The sequence below is a fragment of the Petromyzon marinus genome, chromosome 29 (genome assembly GCF_048934315.1).
Source record: "Petromyzon marinus isolate PM22_M1 ecotype Great Lakes invasive population chromosome 29, UKy_Petmar_22M1.pri1.0, whole genome shotgun sequence".
Taxonomy (NCBI): domain Eukaryota; kingdom Metazoa; phylum Chordata; class Hyperoartia; order Petromyzontiformes; family Petromyzontidae; genus Petromyzon; species Petromyzon marinus.
Genome location: NC_133695.1, coordinates 8,256,692 through 8,279,983, shown reverse-complemented (window position 1 = coordinate 8,279,983; position 23,292 = coordinate 8,256,692). Strand labels below are relative to the sequence as shown.

At 51.9% G+C, this 23,292-nt stretch overlaps 3 protein-coding genes across 4 annotated transcripts; all 3 read right to left on the bottom strand.

Annotated features, from left to right (window-relative positions):
* Nucleotides 1-309: 309 nt before the first annotated feature.
* Nucleotides 310-4,762, bottom strand: LOC116947198 (transcription factor YY2-like). 2 transcript variants are annotated; one of them, XM_032962690.2, is made up of 6 exons: nt 4,093-4,762; nt 3,600-3,780; nt 1,983-2,045; nt 1,805-1,871; nt 1,363-1,521; nt 310-1,235 (listed from the first exon to the last, which is right to left on the bottom strand). In XM_032962690.2, exons 1-6 carry the CDS (start codon nt 4,607-4,609, stop codon nt 1,056-1,058), a joined length of 1,167 nt encoding a protein of 388 aa, XP_032818581.1. In that variant the 5' UTR covers nt 4,610-4,762; the 3' UTR covers nt 310-1,055. The 2 variants fall into 2 exon arrangements, with proteins under 2 accessions (XP_032818581.1, XP_032818582.1); XM_032962691.2 differs by lacking the exon at nt 1,983-2,045.
* A 962-nt stretch (nt 4,763-5,724) lies between these two features.
* RNF8 (ring finger protein 8) lies at nt 5,725-12,114 on the bottom strand. The gene is made up of 6 exons (XM_032962688.2): nt 11,860-12,114; nt 10,616-10,765; nt 8,666-9,400; nt 8,221-8,316; nt 7,750-7,960; nt 5,725-7,619 (listed from the first exon to the last, which is right to left on the bottom strand). The coding sequence occupies exons 1-6, from the start codon at nt 12,052-12,054 to the stop codon at nt 7,300-7,302; spliced, it is 1,707 nt and encodes a 568-aa protein (XP_032818579.2). The 5' UTR covers nt 12,055-12,114; the 3' UTR covers nt 5,725-7,299.
* Nucleotides 12,115-15,964: 3,850 nt separating this feature from the next.
* Nucleotides 15,965-22,227, bottom strand: LOC116947200 (sphingolipid delta(4)-desaturase DES1-like). The gene is made up of 3 exons (XM_032962695.2): nt 22,061-22,227; nt 18,938-19,680; nt 15,965-17,426 (listed from the first exon to the last, which is right to left on the bottom strand). Exons 1-3 carry the CDS (start codon nt 22,143-22,145, stop codon nt 17,283-17,285), a joined length of 972 nt encoding a protein of 323 aa, XP_032818586.1. The 5' UTR covers nt 22,146-22,227; the 3' UTR covers nt 15,965-17,282.
* Nucleotides 22,228-23,292: the final 1,065 nt, after the last annotated feature.

Sequence of the window (23,292 nt, the reverse complement as noted above, 5' to 3'; positions counted from 1 at the left end):
GGCCCAAATCACCCCATCTCGCAACTCCAAATCCAAGCAGAGTTGCCCTGCATAGTACTTGGATAAGTGATCATCGTGCAAGCACGTTCACAGGGCTACGTAGTTGGCAATGAAGGGTAGTGTGGCAACATCCTATGTTTGACTACGACTATGTTCTCCCTCTTCAACCCACACAATTAGCGTGAAGTATGGTCGTATTCACCCACAACTCACACGCATGCAGAGGCCCTCATTCTGGTGTTTGCGAGCCAGACCCTGCTGCGAGCGAGCCGGACCTCGTGAGTGAGCCAGGGTCGTGCGAGATGCGGGTCGTGCGCAACCTGAGCGTTTATTATGAGTTATTTGTAATGTTGTCATGATTGGTGTTGTTATAACAGCATTGTTTAAACACAATGGCTAGATTGTGAAAACAGTCCGATAATACTTAGTGCCAGGCGCATTTCAGCTTTTAGCTTGAAAATGTCGATAAAAAATTTAGAGTTTGACAATTTGCACCAAAAGAGTGCGGCCTCTGGCTCCGGGATAAACGCGGACACAACAGGGGCACTTCCTGCTGTCCCAATTCTTCAAAGGCATTCACCTGAAAATATAAATGACTAAAATTGTTATTACCTTAAATTTACGCAGGACAACTAATAAGAGCCTCTATTTGCCAAAGTTTAAATAAAGATAACCAGGGTGCTCAAACATGTTCTAAGTTGGCGTTTTTTTACTTTTAAATCAATAAAAAGGGATATACAACATAGTACAGCTTACAGGTTAGTCATTAACTGAAAAAATATGTACATGTGAAAAAGCAGTACACTGGAGTTAGCACAGCCCGCGAGGGTCTCCACTTCAACTAACCGCACCGGCTACCTTTGATATCAACACAACCATGACAGGAACGATGCGGTACTCTTACATTGCGGAAACATTCCTGATTTCAGTCTTTGGAGGAAGTTGGGTGCGAAAGGAATTTCCTTTTTCATTTCAGTTTCTGGGGGCTGCGCGCTGCCAGACGGAGGTGGCGGGAGACGGAGACAGCCTCTCTCTCGGCACAGCGTCCACGCGCCTCATTTCTTCCTGGCCTTGGTGTGCGTGAGGATGTGCGACTTGAGGTTGGTGGACTGGGCAAACTTCTTATTGCAGCTGTCGTACGGACACACGTACGGCCGGTCTCCCGTGTGGATTCGGATGTGCGTGCGCAGGTTGAAATCCAGCGAGAAGCGCTTCCCGCAACCTTCGAACGTGCACTGGGAAGACACACGTAGCGCCACCACCGCCGCCCGCTGCACGGCCAACCCAGCACACGAGGCGCGACGCCGCGAAGGCCCTGCCGCTCGCAAAGTGGCGGCGGTGGCGCCGGTGCGTGGTGCTCACCTGGAAGGGCCGCTCTCCGGTGTGCACCAGCTGGTGCCGCTTGAGTTTGGAGCTCTCGACGAAGGCCTTGCCGCACTCGGCGCACACGTGTACACGCGGCCCGTGGGTGTGCAGGTGTTTCCTCATTGCAGAGTTGTCGCGGAACATCTTGGTGCAACCCTGGGCAGAAACATCGACACCCCCCACCCCCCCACCGAGTTCATCTCGCCATGACACACGAAGTCGTGAGCACAGCCAGAAAACCAGCAAGTACACGGATCTCTGTACGAGTCTGTGGATTTCTATGCGAGCTTATGGACCCACAGATGCAAAATCGCACGTACATAGTCAGAGCCATGAATCTCTTCCCCGCAGATGGGGGTCAAGTTGCTCCCATCGTCGCATGCAGCACACATACACTCGCGCGTTTCAGGACAAAGCCCGAGTGAGCTGGAGGCTCTACCTTGTGAGGACAAGCGATTGTTTTTGACGAATCCACTTCGACGTCGGCTACTTTGAGAGGCTTCATTCTGAAAACAGAGATCACAGGCTTTGGATTATTTTCAAAAACTTCACTCAGGAATATACAAGACAAAGTATTATCAATTATATTGACAATCGTTTACCCATGAATGGCTCACCTAGTCTCAAGAATCCCTTTCCGGAGGGTCCTGCCAAGTTTTCGTAGTCGGCAGTGACGATTGCTACATGTTAAGAAAAGCGTGATGTCATTTTTCACATTTGAACTCTGACGCTGGTACACAATGACCTACTCGTTTTCGAATGTCGTCACGTGACCTTCAATGTCTGCGGTAAAGAATCGTATTTTTTGGTTAATATACACCAGTTTTAACCACGGTGGCCTACCATATACAAACCGTGAACCTGGTAATGGTTAGGTTCGGGTTAAGTTAAGGTAATGTTGAGGGTAAGGGTTAGGTTAGGGTTCAGTTAGGTTAAGGTAAAGGGTGTTGCGGTGGTGATATGTTAACTGCCTCGCCTGATATACAGGAGGTCGTGGGTTCAACCCCAACCCTGACACCTGTATATTTGCATGTTCTCCCCGTGGTCACGTGGATTTTTTTCTGGGTTTCAGATTTCCCCCCCCCCCACATTTATAAACATGCATTTAGATAATTTGGCAGCTATAAATGTTCACACGATAAGCCACTTTATGAATCTATCATTTGTGGCCAGCTCGCTTCTGAAAAGAGCTATGTAGATCAGAGGGCCTTGCCTGCTGAAATAATACATAGTTTAATAACAGCAATGGTTACGTTAAGGTAATTGTTTCTAGTAGTGGTTAGGTTAGGGTTACATCACAATAATAGTTAGGTTATGGATAAGTTAATGGTAAGTTAAGGTCAAGATTATGGTAATGGTTAGTCTTAGGTTTAGGTTCGAGTGACATTAGAAGGATAGTGTAAGGGCGAGGATGAGTTGTATGTATATATGTTGAACGTCTTTCACACCGTACGTAGCCAACCGTTCTAATCGGAGGTGAGAGTTATGCTAAGGTGCGGGGTGAAGTTAGAGTGGTTATGATGAGTTTTTGATGAAGGGCGAGTTGAGGGTTAGGCTGGGGGTAAGTTTATGGTAACGTTTGGGTGTGTTTTCGGTGAAGTTTGGGTGTGTATTGGGTGAAGTTTTTGGCAGGTTTGTGGTAACTTCAGTTTGAGTTTAAGGTGAGTTTACAGTGAGTTCAGCCTTCGGATGGGGTAAGTTTACGCAGAGTTTCGGGTGCATTTGGGCTGAATTAGAAGTAGAGTTGTCGTGAGATTGTGGCGAGATTGGGGTATGCTGATGGTGATATTAGGTAACTTTACGGTAAAGTTGTGATGAATTATGGGTTTTGTTTGTTTGAATTGAAGGTGAAGTTTTGATGAGTTTGTGTTAAGTTTGTGGTGAGTTTGGGGTAAATTGATGGTGAGCTTAGGATTGAGTTTATTATCAGTTTGGGTTGTTTTTAGCGAGGTTGATGATACGATTGCATCCATTTTGGGATGAATTCAAGGTGACACTATAGTTAGTGATGAATGAGTTTTGCTGTGAGCTTTGTGGCCAGTTTGTGATGAGTTTGCATGAGTTTTACTTAAGTTAACTGCAAGTTTGTGGCAATTTATGGCGAGTTTAGAATAAATTAGAAATCAGTTTGTGGTGAGACTGTGGCCAGTTTTGTGATGAGTTATGATGGGATTAGAGTTATTGGTGAGTTTATGGTGGGATTAAGAGTGGCGAGTTATTAGTGGTGAACTCGCCTCGCAAACTCCGCCAGCTGTTTGGGGTCGGCGAGGTCGATGCCGGGAATCCCGGGTGCCGACCCCTTGCGCTGCTGCGTGAAGTGATGATGCACCTCGTCCACCTCGTCAAGCACCACGGAGCTCTGCGGGATCACCTCCTCCACCAGTGACATCTCCTCCATCTCTGACATCTTATCTTCTGCACACGGGACACGGGGATAGCCTCAAGCCTCGAACCATGACACAGGGAGACTGACGGAGAGAAACAGAGAGGAACGGGGAAAGGCTACAAACATGAGCGAGGGAGATACAGACGCAAATACATACAGAGACAGAGGAGACTGGCGGAAAGAGAGAGTGACAGAGACGGGGGGAGCCCACAGCTATGATGAACCTGGGAGAAAAGCGAAAACACAGACACACAGAGACATAGGTATACAGACACACAGACGTGCAGAGTGATTCACAGAGTGAGAGTGGTGCACAGAGAGGCCACATGTGCAGCAGTTACCCGAGGCCCACACGGTGACGGAGAAGTCCCCCTCCGAGGTCTTGATCTGCACCTGCTTGTGGTCCCACTTGGCCGCGCACTTGGCCTCGGCCTCTAGGAGGCCCCCCGCGCCGCGCTTGGCGCCCCCGGCGGGCGATGCCGACGCCGAGATCTTGGTGCCGCGTTTGTGGGCCCCGCTGCGCTTGAAGGCCTTGTGCTGCTCGGTCAGGGGCTCCTCACCCAGGCCGTCGTGGCCCGCGGGCACGGGGATGAGGATGTGGTCGAGGCTCACGGCGTGCAGCTCCTCGCCCACCACCTCTTCGTGCGTCTGCACGAGGATCACCTCCTGGTGGCGGACGTCGTCGTCGGCGCCCGAGCCCAGGGGCTCCAGGCCCAGAGACTCTTCGTCGTCGTCGCCCAGGGAGCCGTCGATGGGGATGGTGACCACCTCGATCTCCTGCAGCTCAACGATCTCGGCCGGGATCTCCACGCCGTCCGCCGTGATGCAGATCGTCTCGCTTGATGTCATGGTGGACATGGTGGTGGACCAGGTCGGTGAGCGAGGTCAAATGTGGTGAGAGAGAAGGTGGTGGTGAGAAGTGGTGGTGGTGATGATGGAGATGAAGTTGGTGGATCGGAGGCAGGTGGTGGGTGACGCGGGAGGCGAGGAGGGGGAGATGTATGAAGTCAGAGAGGAGGAGGTGGATGAAGAGGTGGTTGTGGATGATGAAGTCGGAGGAAGAGGAGGGGAAGAAAGTGGTGGAAGAGGTAGGTGGTGGTGGTGGTGGGGGATGTGGAGGAGGTGAGAGAGGTGGAGGATGAGGTGAGAGTTGAGGAGGTGGGTGAAGTGGTGGAAGGGGAGTTGAGGGAAGAGGTGGAGGTTGAGTTGAAGGAGAAAGAAGAGATAGAGGAGGAGGGGGGGTGTGAAAGGGGAGGACAAGGCTGAGGAGGAGAAGAAGCCGCGTTCCGCTCGGGGCCTTAGGGCCGCGCCAGGCCCAGCACAGCACTTGACGTCACCGTGACGAAATATGACGCCACGCGACGGGCCAGGGGCATGACGTCATGTCATCGGCGCGTGACGTCACGGTGTAAACAGCCCTGCGCGCAACCCTGATAAGCTCAGGTTAATTGATTTGCAGACCCATACTTTAACAGACCCATATATTGTACTCGCAGATCCAGACCCATAGGCAAAGTCTCGCAAGGTGATTCATAAACCCACATAGACCACGGACACACACAGACGCATCGACTCAGATCAACCCACACAAATGCAAACTCACAGATACTTTAACACCGAGACGAATGCTTACACAGACTCACACTCTCACACGCCATAATCTCAGACCCATACTTAGACTGAATTGTTATGAAACAATTCCCAAGCCCAGCGAGTAAATCACTCGTGAGATTTCGATTAATTTGAATGAATTTTAGCCAATTACAACACCGCATTGTCCCACGCCCTGATTACAAGGGCATCATCTACGGGAAGGTCTCCTGCTCGTGTAAAGTCAAACAGGCCACGGTGGGGGGGGGGGAGGTGTTCGTGAACACCTCTCATCCAGCTCCTCTCACATCATCCCCCTCCATCTCCACCACCTCCACAACCTCCCTCCACCCTCGTACAAAACTGCAACAAACTCCACGAGCTTCTAAACAAACACTTTATTGGTCAGCAAATCGTCAGCGCAGGTGTCTCCCATCATAGAGGGCAGCACGTATGTAGTGACGACGTTCATAGAAAAAGAGGTGGCGGAATAAGTTACAGGCAAGGGTGGGGTCACGGCCGCACGCACCGCGACAACAAGTGACGCCTGTATATTTCGAGTTTTCATGTTCTCCCCGTGGTCGCTTGGATTTTTTCTATAGGTCCTCCGTTTTTTCCCCCTTCACATTTTAAAACATGCGTTTAGACCATTTGGACGATTACAAAATTCCACGTAAGCCGCTTCGAAAATATATCATGTGGCCAGGTCGCTTCCGGGAAAAAGAGCTGGAAAGCTCAGCGAGCCTTACCTGGTAGAATAAAATGAGAGCGAGTTAAAAGTGTTTCACAATTTTGTGCGATCTTCAGTTCCAGTTAACGGACCCCCCCGTGTAACGCCAAGTAAGCCACGCTAGCAAAGGACGGCCTAATCTTCATAAGGTGAGGTTGTCGACGATAACGATTTAACTTGCTTACACAAAAAAATGCTCAGTCTCACGAAGGTCGTGCTATTTTTTCCATTGCAGGGGGCGAAGAATGCCATCTTTCACAACTGAACCTGATGGCGATACCCCGGGGGGTACCATAGTACCCCGGATCGCACAATCGTCCTCGCTGCGTTTCGACATCGCGGAGTAGCACCAATTTCGGATTGATTGGTACCCCCCAGTTGCGGAGTTAAGTCCCAGAAAAAAATATATTGAATTGCCTCGGCCATTCTGCATTAATTATTTGGTACCCCGGGGTTCCGCCATAAGGATAAATTTAAGAATAGTTTATGGTGTAATCACTAACCAACCACAGTTAAGTAATCCCACACTACTGTCTGAAATCCAAGTGCTGCCAGTAATCCCTGTGCTGTCTGGAATCCGGCATTAGCACCAGCAATCCGCGTTGCCTGCTGTGATTCCGTGCTGCCTGCAATGCAAAACGCTGATCGAGCAATGCTTCCTAGTCGAGTTGTGGATGAGTTTAGCATCGAACGAGAACCTATATTCTTGTCTAGAAACATCTAGCAGTTCACCAAGTGGCTCAAGTAAGCCCAAATCTGCTGACGCGACAATGTTTTGAAATCTTGTTGAAATATGCACTCCGACAAGGCCGTATGCCTGATGAGATGTGAAAAAAAAATGTCCCTAATTATTTTTGTCTGCTTAGTGCTCTACGACACTGCGGATTTATTTTTGCTAGAAAACATTTTAACTCGAGCAGCTTCACAGCACTCGCTCACCGCAACGAACACCCACAAGCTTCACACACACACACGAGGCGGCACGTCACTTGCACAGGTACCCCGCATCATAGAGGCCAGTCACGTCATGACGAGGTCCGTAGTAAGGAGGTGGTATAATTAACAGTTATAGACGAGGTGGTGTCACGACCGTTCTATTCTCACCGGTAACAAAACATCGGTCGTAGGCACCTATGAGAATGAATAATCACTCGCAAATATGAACATTTGGTTCCCGGCATACCGACCGTTGTGTCACGCCGAGTAAATCACGGTGGCTAAGAATGACTTAATCTTCATCAGATGAAGTTGTAGATGATGACGATGACGACGATGACGACGATGAAGACGATGAAGATGACGAGGATGACAGTATGTGTGTGCCCACAATATTGGTAGTGGAGTTTTTGGCACGGAGGGAATTCCGGGTGCCCTGCGTCTCAGCGCGTCGCTGCCGGACTACGCTCATGCGGGCCCGGGCGACTCCCCCTCTCCGGCGTAGGGGGCAACTCGGCCGCTCGTGCGGCCAGCGGCGGTCCTCGTTCAACTCCCTCTCCGGCGCCCAGTTCAAATCTCTCGCCCGAGAAGTCGATGCCGATGCCCCTTGGGCTGAATTGGTATGGGGCACAGAGGGAGGACACAATCCAAAAATAGAGACATTTGGACTTTGTTGTCCTGGGCATTACGAGTGATGCGTAACTGTGCGGGGTGTGGTGCACTGCGCGGCGTTAAGACGCACCGAGCTGCAATCTCTCTCTCACAATCTCGTCTCTCTCGGCCTTTTTCTCCTGCCCTAGCGACTCGACCATGCGAGCGATGCAGTTGTCGAGGACGAGGGAGGGCGTGCTGGATGTGGGGCTTGCGCGGCAGATTGGGCACAGCTCCTTCTGCTTCAGCCACTCCTCGATGCAGTTGCGGCAGAAAGTGTGAGCACAGCTCAGCGTCGTGGCCTGCACCACCACCGCATCGCACAGGGGGAGGGCCACGCCAAACACTCTTAACCCTAACTTACGGCTCTTGCGATTCAGCAGCGGAAGTGCATTTATAAAAATAATTAATAACCTGTAATGTGATCTGATTAAATCGATAAAAACCATCCAAGCAGCAGTAACAGCAGCAGTAGCATCAACAGAAGCAATAACATCAGCAAATGCAGCAGTAACAATAGCAACATCAGCAGAAGCAGCAGTAATAACAGCATTAGCAGCACCTGAATGAAGAGCTCGGAGCAGATGATGCACTGCAGCTCATTCTCCATCACGTTCTCAAACGAGCAGATCACCTGTTTCTTCTCAGTCTTCTCTTGCTGCGGCGGTAACAACAACAGCAGCAGCCATAGCGTCACCGCCAGCATCCTCACCACTGCAGCAGCGCCATACGCCAGGCGGTGCTGTGTTCCCCGTCACCAGTTGTCAGTGGAGTAGCGTGCATGCTGAGTTAAAATGGAACCAGTGTGCAAAATATGTAGACTATCTGCTTCCTTCCCACATCTGTTCCTACACATAAAGAAAACTATGTTTAGCGCATCCCACCGGCCACACGGCATTCTGGGAGTGCTTAATTTTATAATTCTATAAAACTGCACACAAACACCACTGTTGAAGCCACACACACGCATGTGCACGCAGTTCCCTGCCGTCAACTGCCGTCCGCACCTCTAGCTGCATCTGCTGCTCGCGGAGTGCCAGCTGGTTCTGCCGCTGCCTCTCTCTTTCCTCCGCAAGCTCACGCTGCAGGCGGCGCCACTCCCGCTCGCTGCGCACTCCCACCACGTCGTCCTTGCCGGGCTCGCACGAGGCGGCTCCAAGCCAGCGCTTCCCTCGCTTCTCGTCGGCAATTCCCACAGGGGAGGGCCAGGGTTCCGCCGCGGGGCCGCTCCGCACACTCTCACAATCCCCTCCATGTCCTTCGCCCTTCTCCGCTGCTGCACTCTCCAAGGTGCTTTGCGTGGGGTCATCCTCTTCCCCGCCACCGCCGCCGCTCCGCGAGGTGCCTGGGTTTGACCTCCGAGGGAGGTCGCCGGTCGACTCCTGCGTCTCTCGTGATGGCGCATCTCCGAGCTCCCTGGCTCCGCTATCCTGGGAAGGGCCTGAATGGGCGGCGTCCATTCTGGGTTTCTTGCCAGTGAACGGCCTCGGCCGGTGGAGGACACTGCCAACCCCACGCGTTTCCTCCTCACGCTTGCGTTTCTCGGGCGGGGAGCCCGAACTTGACGGCGCTGGCGGCTCGGCGAGGCAAGTCCGCAGCGCCGTGCGCACCACGCGGTACTCGAACTCGGGGCTCTGCTGGCTTTCGAGGCGCACGCCGATCTGCACGGTGTCGCCCGCGGAGAGCACGTGTGGCGTGCCGGGATCAATCCGCTCCCCGTTCACATACACGCCGTTGATGCTCTGTAAAACGCAGGCAATGCACATCGCAAATGTCTATTACTATTTATTGTTATTATGCTTGTTTAGTTTTGAAATTCCTAATCTCCTTCAACAGATATAAGTGATAGATGATGATGATGATGATATGGTGATTATTATTTTCAGGCTTGTTTATGCAAAGGTTCTGAAAAGAGTTTACAGTAGGGGTAATGATTACTACGTGGTAAGTAAATTGTGGTGTCATTTTTTTTATTTAGAAAATTTGGACTGTGACGCCAGCATAGAGTGGCCTATTCTTGCAAATGATATAGGAACGTTATTGTCTGCTGCAGAGCAGATGGCGTGTAGTGTTTTACGATTAAATACACACGAAAGTATTAACTAGGACGGACTGCCAAATTCCAACCACAAACCTACGCAACGAGTAGCGGCCAAGCCACTGTTGAGCCGAGTCATAGCCCCAGCAAAGCACAAGCGCAGTGGTGCACGGTGGGTGGCCTGGGTGCAGAGATGCTGAATGAGGCAGTATGGCTGCACCTGCAGCAGTTGCATATTTTGTAAATATCCTCTGTAATGAGATGAGAGCCCAAGGAGACAAATCTCTCAAGGGAGGCCTGGACCACAAGAGGCAAATGGAGCCACGCAGAACCGAGTAATACAGCACCAGTGTCATCTATCAAGTGGTTCGCACACTGTGCTATGAACCTCGCAACCAGAGGTTAACACGGCGGCGAGTGATATCCGAGCCGGTCCCAAGCTACTCCTTATCAACTAGCCAGTGTGAAGACTGAAATGACATTTAATTACCCAGAGGTAATTAATCTCTTATAACCATTTTATACTGGCATATCCGAGCCATGCTAGGGCCGTGCCAAGCCAGCACGGTGTGGGTCAGGAAGCACGGGTTGCTTTTCCACTGCACGCAAGCCAAGCCGTGCGGCTGACGTCATGCGCAATTCATGACATCAAGACCAGCGTATGCGACGCTGCCTACGAGCTGCGCCAACTAACGTCGCACACATTGCACAACTCGCTATCCCCACCCCTAGCCCTGCTTGGCCCTAAACCAGCTTCATGTGTCTTGTAAGGCAAGCAGAGCACGATTACATTAAACGCCTGTGGAAAACCGACCGTGTAAGCACAGGCCCTGCACTGGCGCGCCTCGGATGCACGAGCGGGAATGTGGAATTGGCGAGCGCTCTGGCCGGGCACCCCAGCACGCCGGCGCCATCGTACCCGGCAGTCGGTGACGCTCCAGCAGGGCTCTCTATGCGGGGAGGCTCCTGGTGGGCAGCGGGTGAACACGCAGTGTTTGCGCGACACCATGAGTGGGTGGTGAAGCGACACGAGGCGCGCCGTCACCTCCATGCCACGGCCACACGCCACCTGCAGCCACACGTTCACAACGCGCATAATGACATCACAACGTGGATTTATATCCATATGGGATGGCAGTGTGGCAGAGTGGCGGCGCAGTCGTACAGTAGATCATTGATTATCCGGCTTCCAACATAATCCAGCGCACCCTTCCCCCCGAGGCCGCCGGATAATCGATGATCTACTGGAACACTCGCGTCTCACAGCATCAAGGATACCGGTTCGATTCCCGACTCGGGCGCCTTACTATCTGAAGTGTTGATCTTCTCCCCGTGTTCTTAAGAGTGTGAGTGGAGTGTGAGCGTTATGTTAGTGTGTGGTGTGGTGAGCGTGGAGCTTTGTGTGTTCTCCCCGCTGTTTTTCATGGGTTTCCAACGCGTTCTCCCAATGTCCTCCTACAACTGCCACCATGTAGAATGTCATTGTCGTTTACCAACCATCCAAATGCAGAACCCTCTTGGAAACGAGTATTCAGACTCGTAAACGTGATGCGGCATTAACGCTCATCATGACAACTCAACCTGGAGTGAGACGCTATCACAGTCGTTTAGTGACCAACTCGCCCGTTACGCACCCAAGCCTCCCCACACAGAGGACAGCGCTCAAACTACCGGACAGGGTGTGCCCTACAACTTGCTCTACTGCCTTCCACTGGCCACATCCGAGCCACGCAAGTTGTGAGTCTGGCGCTCGTGCTATTGTCTGCGTGACCCACCAACCCCACGGCCGGTTTGCCATAAGCACCTCATCCTCATAAGCACCTCATCCTCATCACCACCTCATCCTCATCACCACCTCATCCTCATCACCACCTCATCCTCATCACCACCTCATCCTCATCACCACCACCCTCTGCCCTTCACCACCAAAATCACCTCCAACTTACCAATCACCGCATCCTCCCCGCCATCAACATCACTATCGCATAATAACACCACCTTATCACTACCACCACCTTCAGAATTATAGCATCCCTTCACCATCACCACTACCACCTCCAACCCACCATTATCACCACCACCACCACATCACCCTCCTCACCACCTCCCCTTCCCTTAATCGCCACCTCTCGCCACCGTCACGAACCGTCGCCCCGCGCGCACCTCGTCTCCCGACAGCAGGATCCGGCCCTTGTGGTGGCCCATCCGCTGCAGGTACCACTCCTCCTCTTCTCCCTCCTCCTCCTTCTTTTCCTCCTCGCCCTTCCCTCCTGCCGCCGCCGCCGCCTCCGCCGCCTCCTCCTCCTCCTCGCCCTGCGCCGTCGCCTCCGCGCGTAGCACCACGCCACCCGCCGCCATCGCTCCTCTGCGGACCCCCTTCGCCACGTGACCGGCCCGCCGGACCACGTGACGCCAAGCGCGTTTGGAACTCGGGCTGAACGATTACGGGAAAATATCTAATTGCGATTTTTCTGACATTGCGATTTTTATTTGGTTTGCGATTAAAATTTTTTTAAAGTCAAGCTTCAGTTCAATATTCACTGTGTAATAGATTTTAAAAATATGATGGAGCATTACCACATGATACCATCAAAATATAAACTGCTCTATATATTCCAATGCAAGGATGAGAACTTAAAATATATGAATTGCTTCCAACATGTATTTATTTTTTAAAAAAATATTTAAATAGATCAAACATAGAACAATTGTTAAGTTAAATAAATAAAGTTATAATAAAAAATAAAACATTCCAAGAAGAATAATAGGGTTTTTCCCCTTTTTTCTGGCAAAACTGAAACCTTTTTACAAGGATTCATGTCTGCATTAGCCACAATACCTGCAGTCAAAATGCAAACAAAAACATACTATGATAATATATGCATTGTCCTTGAAAGGCTATATATTATCATAGTATGTTTTTTTGTTTGCATTTTGACTGCAGGTATGCGGACATGAATCCTTGTAAAAAGGTTTCAGTTTTGTTGCCAGAAAAAGGGGAAAAACGCTATTATTCATTTTGGTACTGACAAAAGAGGTCTAATGATGTAGATTCCAAAAATAAAGTAATGACTTTTCAAATCGCAAAAAATCGCAGCCTTTGCGATTTGCTAATCGGATTGTTTGAAATTGCGATTTGAAATCGATTAATCGTTCAGCCCTATAATTGGAGCGTGTCCGATGCCACGAGCCACCCCCTACAACAGGGGTGGGGAACCTTTTTTCTGCCAAGGGCCATTTGGATATTTATAACATCATTCGCGGGCCATACAAAATTATCAACTTAAAAATGTGGCTGTTATATTTGGTCAAACGTTTAATTAACTCACCCCTAATGTGATGGCTGGAACTGCTTCTCGTTGGCGAGGCGTGTGATGTTAGCTGGTATTGCCGATGTTGCTACTCGCAACTGCATTCCAGGTTTGCTTCTAGATTTATTGAATTTCGAGTCCCGGCTGCGGTTGCCTTGGCAGGGCCATACCAAATGATTTCTCGGGCCTAATACGGCCCGCGGGCCGGACGTTTCCCATCCCTGCCCTGCAAGAATGAGAATCTCGATTTTTATTCCGGAGGAATCCGATGAGCTTTGAAGCTCTTTTTTCACAGATGTCAAAAGGGGCGCGGGGGTCAGAAAGTTCAAAGAAAACCTCCCGCCAGCAAGTTATGTTGCTCACCAATGTGCAGTCTTATTGAGGGCCCTGTGTTGTTGTCTTGCTGTGGTCTGGGACTGTTGTGGTTTATTCTTGAAAATGTATGGTTATTAATTTTCGGACTTATACAATTCGTACTCATGTACGTTCTTTATTTTAATTAGTAAATTCACGTTTCGTGACTCGCTGACCTTTTCTCGATTTCACAATACAATATCGCTTTTTTGTTGCCGTAATGGAAACTTGCCGACGCGCCTCGCCTTGCCGGACATCCGTGACGAAGAGCTTCGGAGCTCATCGCATTCCTCCGGGGGCGAGCGCAGATGGCGAGTCTCTCCCGTGGAGTGACGGTCACCGCGTGGTTTAAACGCCGCGCATAGATCCAAAACGCGCGGGGGGCCGGGCCGGGCTCTCTTTTTCCGTGGTGCCCCCTCGCACGGAACCCAGCAACCTCTCCCCTCTTCCCTTCTCCCCCTGCTCGCGAGAGCCCCACTCACACCCGGCGTCCGATGGTTCGACTTTTGTCAGAAATGTCACTCGCCGTTGCATCTACGATCAGTCTCCGAGCGATCGAGCGCTTAATTAAACACCGTTGTACGCTTTTCGCTACCAATATTATTCATGAGTTTTTTTTGGGTTAGATCGCGTAAATATAATCGCGTCGTGAAACCCGCCACCACCCGACAACAGCCAATTAGTAAGGTTCGTCACGTAAACAAAACATTTCTTACTACAGGTCACCCACCATACGTCGATTGTGATCAACTGAGCAGAGAACCGATACCTGCTATTTTCGTGCACACAAAAAACGGCAGGATGTACAAGCACAATGTGCATGCAAAACATGTTGATTACCCCATGAATAACCCAACCGGTTATGTATATCTATATTCTATAGTAATTTATATGCATCACCCCCCTCCCCCACACACTTTTTTTCCCCTTGGACCGGATTGGCTCACAAGTGACGACATCACATTCATCTCCTCTATTTGAGAACGACACAGGGTTTCTCCACAAATCTCGCCTGATGATGCTCGTTGGAATGACTGGTGAAACGTCGTACTCGAATTGTAAATGTAGTGTTTACTCTCCAATACATCGTGTGCTGCACGATTAAGGAATTGGCATGTTTTGTTAACGTGACAAACCTTATTAATTGGCTGTCGCCTAGTGGCGGGTTTAACAACACATTTATATTTACGCGATCCAACTTAAAAAAAACCTCTTATGGATCCAGCGCTTAGTTCGAAGCAGTCACTTCGCGGACACGTTGCCCATCTTTACGCTCAAACTCCAGGAAAATTGCGCACTTCAGTTGCCGGTTGACATTTGGAGTGGACTGAAACTCTCTAAATAAGGGTGTATGGCAGCAAGAGCAGTTTATGCGAATGCTATACTCTTTGGTTCTATTCGGTAAAGTCACGTAGGTAAAAAATAAAACAACAAAAATCACGACGTTTCGGCCACAACACAAGCGGCCTTCATCAGGTGAAGGGATCAGGCTGTCTCGAGGACAGCGCTGGAGTGAAACACAGCCACAAACACAGACACAATTTCAACCGAGATGGTTTCAAATTAAGCAACCATTGGAAAGATGTTCTAAATCGAACTAAACATTAAACTAATTTCAATGGTACAGTATATTTTTCAAGTAGTGGTACCCCAAACTTTCGCAGCTCTTATAAATTCCCTTTTCACACCATCAATAGGTAAATTCCCCCCCACCCCGCGCCAAACGGCAAGTCCACCGGCACGTACACCACCTCTTTTCTAAAATCGGCCAATCAAATGCTAATTTGTATGCTAATTCATTTGCCAGGACACCTTGTTTGCTCGCACACAGCTTAAAGGTCCGCGGTCTGAGCGTGGCTGTTTCACTCCAGCGATGTCCTCGAGACAGCCTGATCCCTTCACCTGATGAAGGCCGCTTGTGTTGTGGCCGAAACGTCGTGATTTTTGTTGTTTTATTGTTTACCTACGTGACTTTACCGAATAGAACCAAAGAGTATGGATCCTTGCAGTCACGAAAGCTTTAAATCTAGAATTATGCGAATGCTGTCGCAAGAGGTCGCACGTTTGGCGCTATGGTCATTCGCTATGCATGAATGTCCTGCCAAGTTTTCGTAGTAGGGGGCGATGTTGCTGTGATCCCAATGGAATAGCTAATACAAGTTACTATGTACAGTATTTGTTTTCGTGTACCAGCAACCATAGAACTCACGCAGAATTGACAGTGAACGAACAAGCTCCACTTAAATGTTGATTTAAAGCTTTCGTGACTGCAGTAATTCGTATTCTTAGCTCTTTCGGTAAAGTCACGTTGAAGGGAAACAATAAAATATATAAAACAATAAAAATTCTCACGACGTTTCGACCATAACGCAAACGGTTTGCGTTATGGTCGAGAATTTGTTTTATATATTTTATTATTTTATTGTTTCCCTTCAACGTGACTTTACCGAAAGAGCTAACAATCAGCTCCACTCAAATACAGCAAGGCGCCAGGCCCTGAAATCGAACCCAGGCGCTTCTTGCAGTGAGGTGCGAGTGTCATCAATGCACTGCCACTCTGGGTCAGCAAGCGACACGCAAAGACAGGCAAACGCACGCTCCACCGTGGTGCCTCCAAAAGCAACTTTATTCGTAATTCAAAAAGCACGACAGCTCGCAGCGCCAATGCGCATCATACGACAACACATAACACGACAGTTTGACAGCAGGACAGCTCGCAGATTTCCGTGCATATCGCAGTGCAGAGCTTGCAGCGAACAGCATGGAGCACAACAGTTTGAAACTCGTAGCACGCAGCGACGATGTGCAGCAGGACGCTCGCAGGATGCAGCTTGTTGGGCGCAGCTCCTTCTGCAGCAAGCAGCGGCGACAACAATGTCTTCCAACAGTAACAGAGGAATGAGCCAACGTGGGCAGAGGCACACGTGCAGCTTGTGCTGGTGGCTGGCTTGAAAATGGGTTATTGTTGAATGTGACAGCAGGGTTAAATAACTAGTTCGCTAATTGGTTACTGATCAGTGTAAGAGTTGGTTCTAATAACTGGTGAGCTAGAGATAGGGGTAGGGCGATAGTTTGTTTGGCTTCACACTAACCACTCTCCTCCCCATTTCAATGGATGGTCCTTTTAGTTTTTAGTCTCTTTTCATTACTGTGTCCACAAGGCCCACACAACCACACGGCCCGCACAGAGGGCACAGCCTGCAGCCCTGCAGAGCCCGCAGAGAGCGCAGCCAGCACGGAGGGCCCCATGTCCTCAACATACCGTGCAACAATCCACTCCCTGGCAACGCCGTGCCGTCCTCGGGCATCACGGTAAAGTCTCTCAATCCCCCCCCCCCACTGCCTCATGCCCAACCCTCAAAACCACCTGGATCTCCAAGATTACACACGCAGGGGTCACGTTGCAAGAACACCGTGTTTCCTTTTCCACAATCAACAGCAATTATCTCCAAGGCAAACAGAAATGTGACATGAGCAGCTTATTTTAGGCTGTTGTGTGCGGTTCTGGTTGCAGCCTGTGAGTAAATAATTCTCATCCGAAAGGAAAGCGGTTTAAATAATCGTCAGCTCTTCTTCACGCCCTCCAAATAAGCTTAAACACTGGCAGAAGTGCATGAACATCGCAAATCAAGTAAAAAAAAGACAAGAAGCGTACGTACATCAGTGCACAACGACCACAACCGCCGCGGCACGGACACGACACAGGCAGCGCCAAGGCCACTCACTCGGGGCCACTGGGACCCCGAGGCCACCGGAGGACGATTCGGAAGAGCGCCACGCGGGTATGGCCACCTAAGCCAACCCGGCTCAGGCGGGCAGGCCTGACGCACCGCAAGCACCCCCGGCGGCTCCTTCGCTCCCCTAGGGCGGGACGGGGCGCGCCGGGGGGTGGAGACCCCGGGCCGGGAGGGAGGGAGGCCACTACTCGAGGCGGCCACCCTTGAAGTGGCGCTTGACGCGCGAGTAGGGCCCGAGCGAGTCATCCGTGATGAAGTCCCACAGCACCTTGACCCAGGAGTCGTGCTGCGGCAGGTCCTCGTAGAACTCGGGGGCGATCTTCCTCACCTGGCACCGCACGTACGCAACCATGAGTTTAAGTTCAATCGTTATTTAGATTATTCCGCTCGTTTAGCTAGGAAAGCCTCACCCAGTCTCAAGACTTATTTTTCAGGAGGCTCCTGCCCAGTGTTTGAAGTAGGGGGCGATGTTGCTGCTGCTATGTGATCCCAATTGAGTAAATTATTTGTGGGCAATGTGCATCTGGATTTGTGGCCAGTACCAGTTACATTTTATTTTTACGCTCGTTATTTTGTTGAGTTTATTAACTCAATCTGTAATGGGCATTGTCCAGTGGCAAACACAACTGTATTGTCCATAATAGAGGTTTTTGGGTTAGATCGCGAAAATATGTGTCGTTAAAACCCGCCACCACCCAACACAGCCAACTAGTAAGGGTTGCCACGTAAACAGAACATGCCAATTCGTCACTAGTACAGCACACCGGTGTGTTACAAGTTGGCTGTGTCGAGTGGTGGCCGTTTTTAACGACAAATTTATGTATTTACGCGATCTAACCCAAAAACCTCTATTATGGATATTGGTCGCGAAAGCCTACGTGTTAAAAACAACTGTATTTCACGGAAACAAAGTCACCACGGGTTAAGCTTCTTCGACATTACAGTCCCAAGTTACCACATTTAAGCGAGTTGTAAAACTCTCCATCATGCTCCGGAGAGCTCGTTTCCAGCTACTGGTTGTACAATTCATGCAGGAGAGTCTTCCTGCATCACAATAATTCGGCCGTGTGATTCAGTGGTAGAGGATCGTGAATTCAAATCCAGGTTGGAGTGTTGACTCAGCCCATTGTTCCTCCGGGGTCGATACAATTAGTACTACTTTGTAGGTAAGTCAACAGAAATTGTCCTATGTATGTACTTGCCCCCACCATAAGAATCCGGAATATCCACCACTGGCTGACACACTGACTCACACACCGACACAAACCCACACTAATTCATACTGATGCTCACTCACATTCTGACACAACAAAGATCCCCTGTAGAACATTAACAGACTTTTGGGCCAAGTGCTATTAGTTAGCATCTATGAAGGCCGGCACTGCACACGAGTAAATGGGTCGCCAAAATCCTTTTTGTGTCCCTTGTGGCGATGTTTACACACTGCACCAGGAACTCATTGGATGCTTAGTCAACCTCGGGGAGGCCCAGAACCATTTGAGATAATCGTCAATGGTGTTGGCCATGAAATGGAATCGAATTCGGGTAGCTGGGTTCATAGTGCAGCACTGTAACCACAACACTACCACTTCCCACAACACACTGAATCCATTCAAGGTCCTTCTTGCTCTTAGGCACGAGTCTGAGCACCGTACCACCTTGTCACCCACATTACGTGTGTGCATGTGCGAGTCTGCGTATGTGTGCAAATATGCGAGCACGCAATGCGCGAGTGTACGCATGCACGTGTGAGTGTGTACATGCGTGCGTACGCGTGAGTACGCGTTCGTGTGTGTGCGTAAGTGTGTGCGTAAGTGTGTGCGCGCGCATGTGGCTCACCAGAGGCAGCCGGCAGCCCGGGATGCTGGGGAAGTCGTGGTGCTCCATGTGGTAGCCCACGTTGAACGTGAGCATGTTGAGCGGCCCATAGTAGGAGTACGTCTCGTGGCCCTTGAGGAACATGTAGTGCTCAGCGATGAAGTGACCCGAGATGGGGTGCAGGCCCATGCAGAGCAGCGAGCCGGCCACCATGTACACCACAGGCTTGGCTCCCAGCAGCGCATACACCAGCGCGTTGAAGGCCACCTGAACCGCGATGTTGATGAACTCCATGTGGGTGAAGGGCTTGGGGTTGATGCAGAGCGGCCGCACCGTATAGAAGAGTGGCTGCAGCAGGATCCACACGAGCTTGCGCGCCGTCGTGCAGAAGAACCAGCCTTCGAAGTCCGTGGGGATGTCCACGTCCACGCCGTCAGCACCCAGGTAGCGGTGGTGGTCCAGGTGGTACTTCTTGAATGAGATGGAGTAGGGCAGGCCAATGGGCAAGTTGGCGAACATGCCATACCAGCGGTTCCACTGCACACGGCTGCTCCCAAAGGCCACGTGGTGTGCGATCTCGTGGATGGCCAGAGTCATTGAGTGATTGATGCAGCCTCCAAACACATAGGCCCAGAAGATGACCCACTTCCACGGCAGGTCCTTCACCAGGTAGAAGGCCACCAGCTGTGCTAGCACCATGGCCAGGATGATCCACTTGAGGCGGGGGTCAGAGCCCATGAGGGTCTTGATCTGCGGATATTTCTCTGTGGAAGGCATCGATCGGGATATGTATGTTTTTATGTTGAACTTTTTTCGCAACGTACGCACTCAATCGGCCTCATCGGAGGTCCGGGGAAGGACAACAAACAAAACACAAAAGGCAGTTCTAAAGAAATTCGTTTTAAATTTAGACTTAAAAAGTGCATAGCTCCAGTGGCTTCCTAATTTCGGAAAGAACAGCCTTCCAGACGGCCGCAGAAGCGCATCTGAAAGCGCGTGATGTGGCAACAAAGCGCGCGATGTGGTCACATAGCACTCGGCGTTTGCACACAAGCGAGAGCGTGTTTTGGGCATCACACAGCGGCACCAGTCACTGTGTGCAGGCACCGTGGAGGTCAGCATTTACTCAGGAGCGTGCCCTTCATGGTCATGTAAACGTGGCGTGAACGGACAACTCTTTACACAGTGCAGGTAAGCAGCACTTACCAACCAACGCTGCTGCAAAGAATTCTGTAAGTAATGTGAAGAAGTCGACAAGAGCAGTCATTTGGAGTTTTTTTTAAAAAAATGTATTTACCAGATAAGGCCCACTGAGCTATATAGTTATTTTTCAGAAGTGACCTGGACACAAATGACAGCTCAACGAAGCTGCTTATAGTCGCCAAATTGCTCTAAATGCATGTTTCTAAATGTGGAGGTAAAAACCAGAGAACCCGAATAAAAATTCACAACCAACACGGGGCGAGAAAACAGGCAAACTCCAAAATATACAGCAGACGTCAGGGTTGGGTTCGAACCCACGATCTCCTGTATACCAAGCGAGGTTGTTAATATCTCGCCATCCTAGTGCCCTAGTTTGTGAGTGGGTAAGGTAATGACTGGGAATACTGTATGAGTGGGTGAGCAAAGTGGGTGGGTGACTGGCGTGGGAGTGCGCTACAAGCCCAGTGACCCACGTTATCATCCCGTTTATGGCCCAACACCGGGAACTTTTTATCTGAACTGGTTCCGAGCCTTCCCTAGGTCGACTCGGCCTCAAAAGAGTCCCTGGTACAATGTGTAAACATCGCCGCTGTAGAGATAAAGGCGGCCGGGCGTGGTTGCTGGCCACCCACCCCCTCGTGTGTCGTGTCGGCCTGAATAGATTCTCGTTAACAACACTTGCAACCAACAGTCTGCCAAGGCTATACGGGGGGGGGGGCATCTTTGGGCGAGTTGTCGTGACCTGCAGTGTTGGGGTGCGAGTGGTTGAGACGAGACCGTGTGGCTCTGTCTAACTTAGTCCCGAGAGTTCACCACGGAGGCGAGGCCGTGCACAGGGCGCGAGTGCGTACGCGCGGCGCTCGGTGGATGATGAGGTGGCGCAGACTCTCGTCCCTTGACCTGCGCGGTCCCTCAACACCCCCCCCCTTCCGCCCCCCTTGAATGCCGTGCCAGGAGTTCAACACGGGCCACGCGGCAGGGGGTGTCGAAACTGCTGAGACTTCTCACATTTGCAACAGTCTCAAAGGTCACCAATCGCAATAGCTTCACCTACTGCAGATTAAATTTGGCTTCGGTCACCGATTGCGTCGTTACTGCCTGCCGTGAGGCGCGCGCGATGCATTCGCGCTCTGCGATGTGCGGCTCATCCTGCCTTCCCGAATCATCGACTTCACAAGTCCTCGCCCGGCAGAGACTCGACAGGCTTCACTCGCCACGGCCCGCCACGAAGACGCCACCCACTCCTCCTCCTCCTCAACTCCCTGCGCCGGGCTCGGGGATGCGCGCATTAACAACAACAACGTCGTCGTCGTCGGCGGTCTTCAATCACGGTCGGACGGACCAACGGTGGGCGAGGGAATCCCCAGCGCGCAGCGATGACCGCCCGGCACGCGCCGACCTCCTCCTCCTTCTCCTCCTCCTCACAGCCGCGTCAACGGCGACTCGAGTGGTCAACACACGGCGAGGAGCTGACTCAGCGGGGCAACTCCCCTGCCACTCCCTAGAGCCAGACCGTTTTGAGCCAGGACCCCACCATTAGACCCCCCTCTAGAGACAGATCCCACCCCAACCCCCAAGACCCTTCTAGAGTCCCCCACCGAGACAACCAGAGCCATAGACCCTCAGTTGAGCCCCCCCCCCAGACCCCCTCCTAGACCTCCCCCAGCCTTCCAATGTGAAACAACCCAGAGACCCCCCCCCCGCCTCACGGGCCAGGACGAGTCTTAGCGAGACCCCTTTCCCACCCCCCCGCTGCCTACCTCGCCCCGCGACTGCCCCGGCCCTCTCCGGGCGTCTCCTCTCGTCGCTGACCGGGGAGGCCCCCGGGCCCCGTTTGCAGGAGGCCACGGGAAGCGCCGCTCTCGCCGGCTCCCGCGTCGTCCGCGTGTCTCTACCCCCCCCCCACACCTCAACCCACCCCACGCGGCCCTCGCTACGTACCCAGTATCTGGCGGCGGCGCTCGGCGTGCGGCTGCTCCGTGTAGCTCCACGTGAAGTCCGCCGAGCGGGAACGCGAGGCGCCCATGGCGGAGAGCGGAGAGAGCGAGCGAGCGGCGGGGAGGAGGAGGAGGAGACGGGGCGGAGTGACGTCACGCGGTGGGCGGGGCAGAGTCTCTCGCGAGCCACGTGATGGGGGCCGCGTGGGGGTGGGGGTGGCGCGCACGGGGCGGGAGGGGTGGGGGGACCTGCGGGGAGAGCTACGGGGGGGGGTCAGCCACGTGATGATGCGGGGGAGGGGGGCGTGAGAGGGGGGGCACGTGACGACGCCGAGGGTGGGGGGGGGGAAGCCACGTGACGACGCGGGGGGAGCGGGGCGGGGTGAGCCACGTGACCATCACAGCCGAGCACGTGATCGCTGTTGCATCTCCAGCAAGCCGCCCGTTAGCCACGAGGTGGCGTCAACGTCAAACCACGACGCTTGTGCCAGGCTAGGTGCGCGCTGAGCTCACGTCAAGTGTCGAAGGCTCGCTGCTGACAGGTTACTGGACAGGCCCAGGTGCCATGGGCTGACTGGCAGACGCACCACCTGTGCCCCCCACTGTGCCAACTTATCCCGCCGGCGCTCCGCTCGTCCGTCGTGAGCGTCGATCCTGCGCCCTCTACTGTTACTCCTCACCTCTCAACGCTCCTATCATTAATCCAAGCACTCCTCACCGCCACTCACCTCATCACTTTCACCACTCCTCACCGCCACTCACCTCATCACTTTCACCACTCCTCACCGCCACTCACCTCATCATCCCAGCACTCCTCACCGCCACTCACCCCATCACTTTCACCACTCCTCACCGCCACTCACCTCATCACTTTCACCACTCCTCACCGCCACTCACCTCATCACTTTCACCACTCCTCACCGCCACTCACCTCATCATCCCAGCACTCCTCACCGCCACTCACCTCATCACTTTCACAACTCTTCACCGCCACTCACCTCATCACTTTCACCACTCCTCACCGCCACTCACCTCATCACTTTCACCACTCCTCACCGCCACTCACCTCATCATCCCAGCACTCCTCACCGCCACTCACCTCATCACTTTCACCTCATCACTTTCACCACTCTTCATCCTCACCGATCCTCAATCTTCTATCATCAATACATTTCACAGGGGCTTATCCACGCCTCCCATGGTTACACAGTAATTAACGAGCCCCTAATTAGCCCC

Coding starts and splice junctions, on each gene's coding strand:
- LOC116947198 (XM_032962690.2), bottom strand. CDS start 4,609: ATGTCCACCATGACATCAAGCGAGACGATCTGCATCACGGCGGACGGC. Junction 1,522..1,804: donor CAATCGCTTGTCCTCACAAG/GTAGAGCCTCCA, acceptor GTTTCTGCCCAG/GGTTGCACCAAGATGTTCCG. Junction 1,236..1,362: donor CCGGAGAGCGGCCCTTCCAG/GTGAGCACCACG, acceptor GTGTCTTCCCAG/TGCACGTTCGAAGGTTGCGG.
- RNF8 (XM_032962688.2), bottom strand. CDS start 12,054: ATGGCGGCGGGTGGCGTGGTGCTACGCGCGGAGGCGACGGCGCAGGGC. Junction 8,317..8,665: donor AGCAGCAGATGCAGCTAGAG/GTGCGGACGGCA, acceptor TTACCGCCGCAG/CAAGAGAAGACTGAGAAGAA. Junction 7,620..7,749: donor GAGAGAGAGATTGCAGCTCG/GTGCGTCTTAAC, acceptor ATACCAATTCAG/CCCAAGGGGCATCGGCATCG.
- LOC116947200 (XM_032962695.2), bottom strand. CDS start 22,145: ATGGGCGCCTCGCGTTCCCGCTCGGCGGACTTCACGTGGAGCTACACG. Junction 19,681..22,060: donor GCGCCGCCGCCAGATACTGG/GTACGTAGCGAG, acceptor TGCCTTCCACAG/AGAAATATCCGCAGATCAAG. Junction 17,427..18,937: donor CGGGCTGCCGGCTGCCTCTG/GTGAGCCACATG, acceptor GTGCGGTGCCAG/GTGAGGAAGATCGCCCCCGA.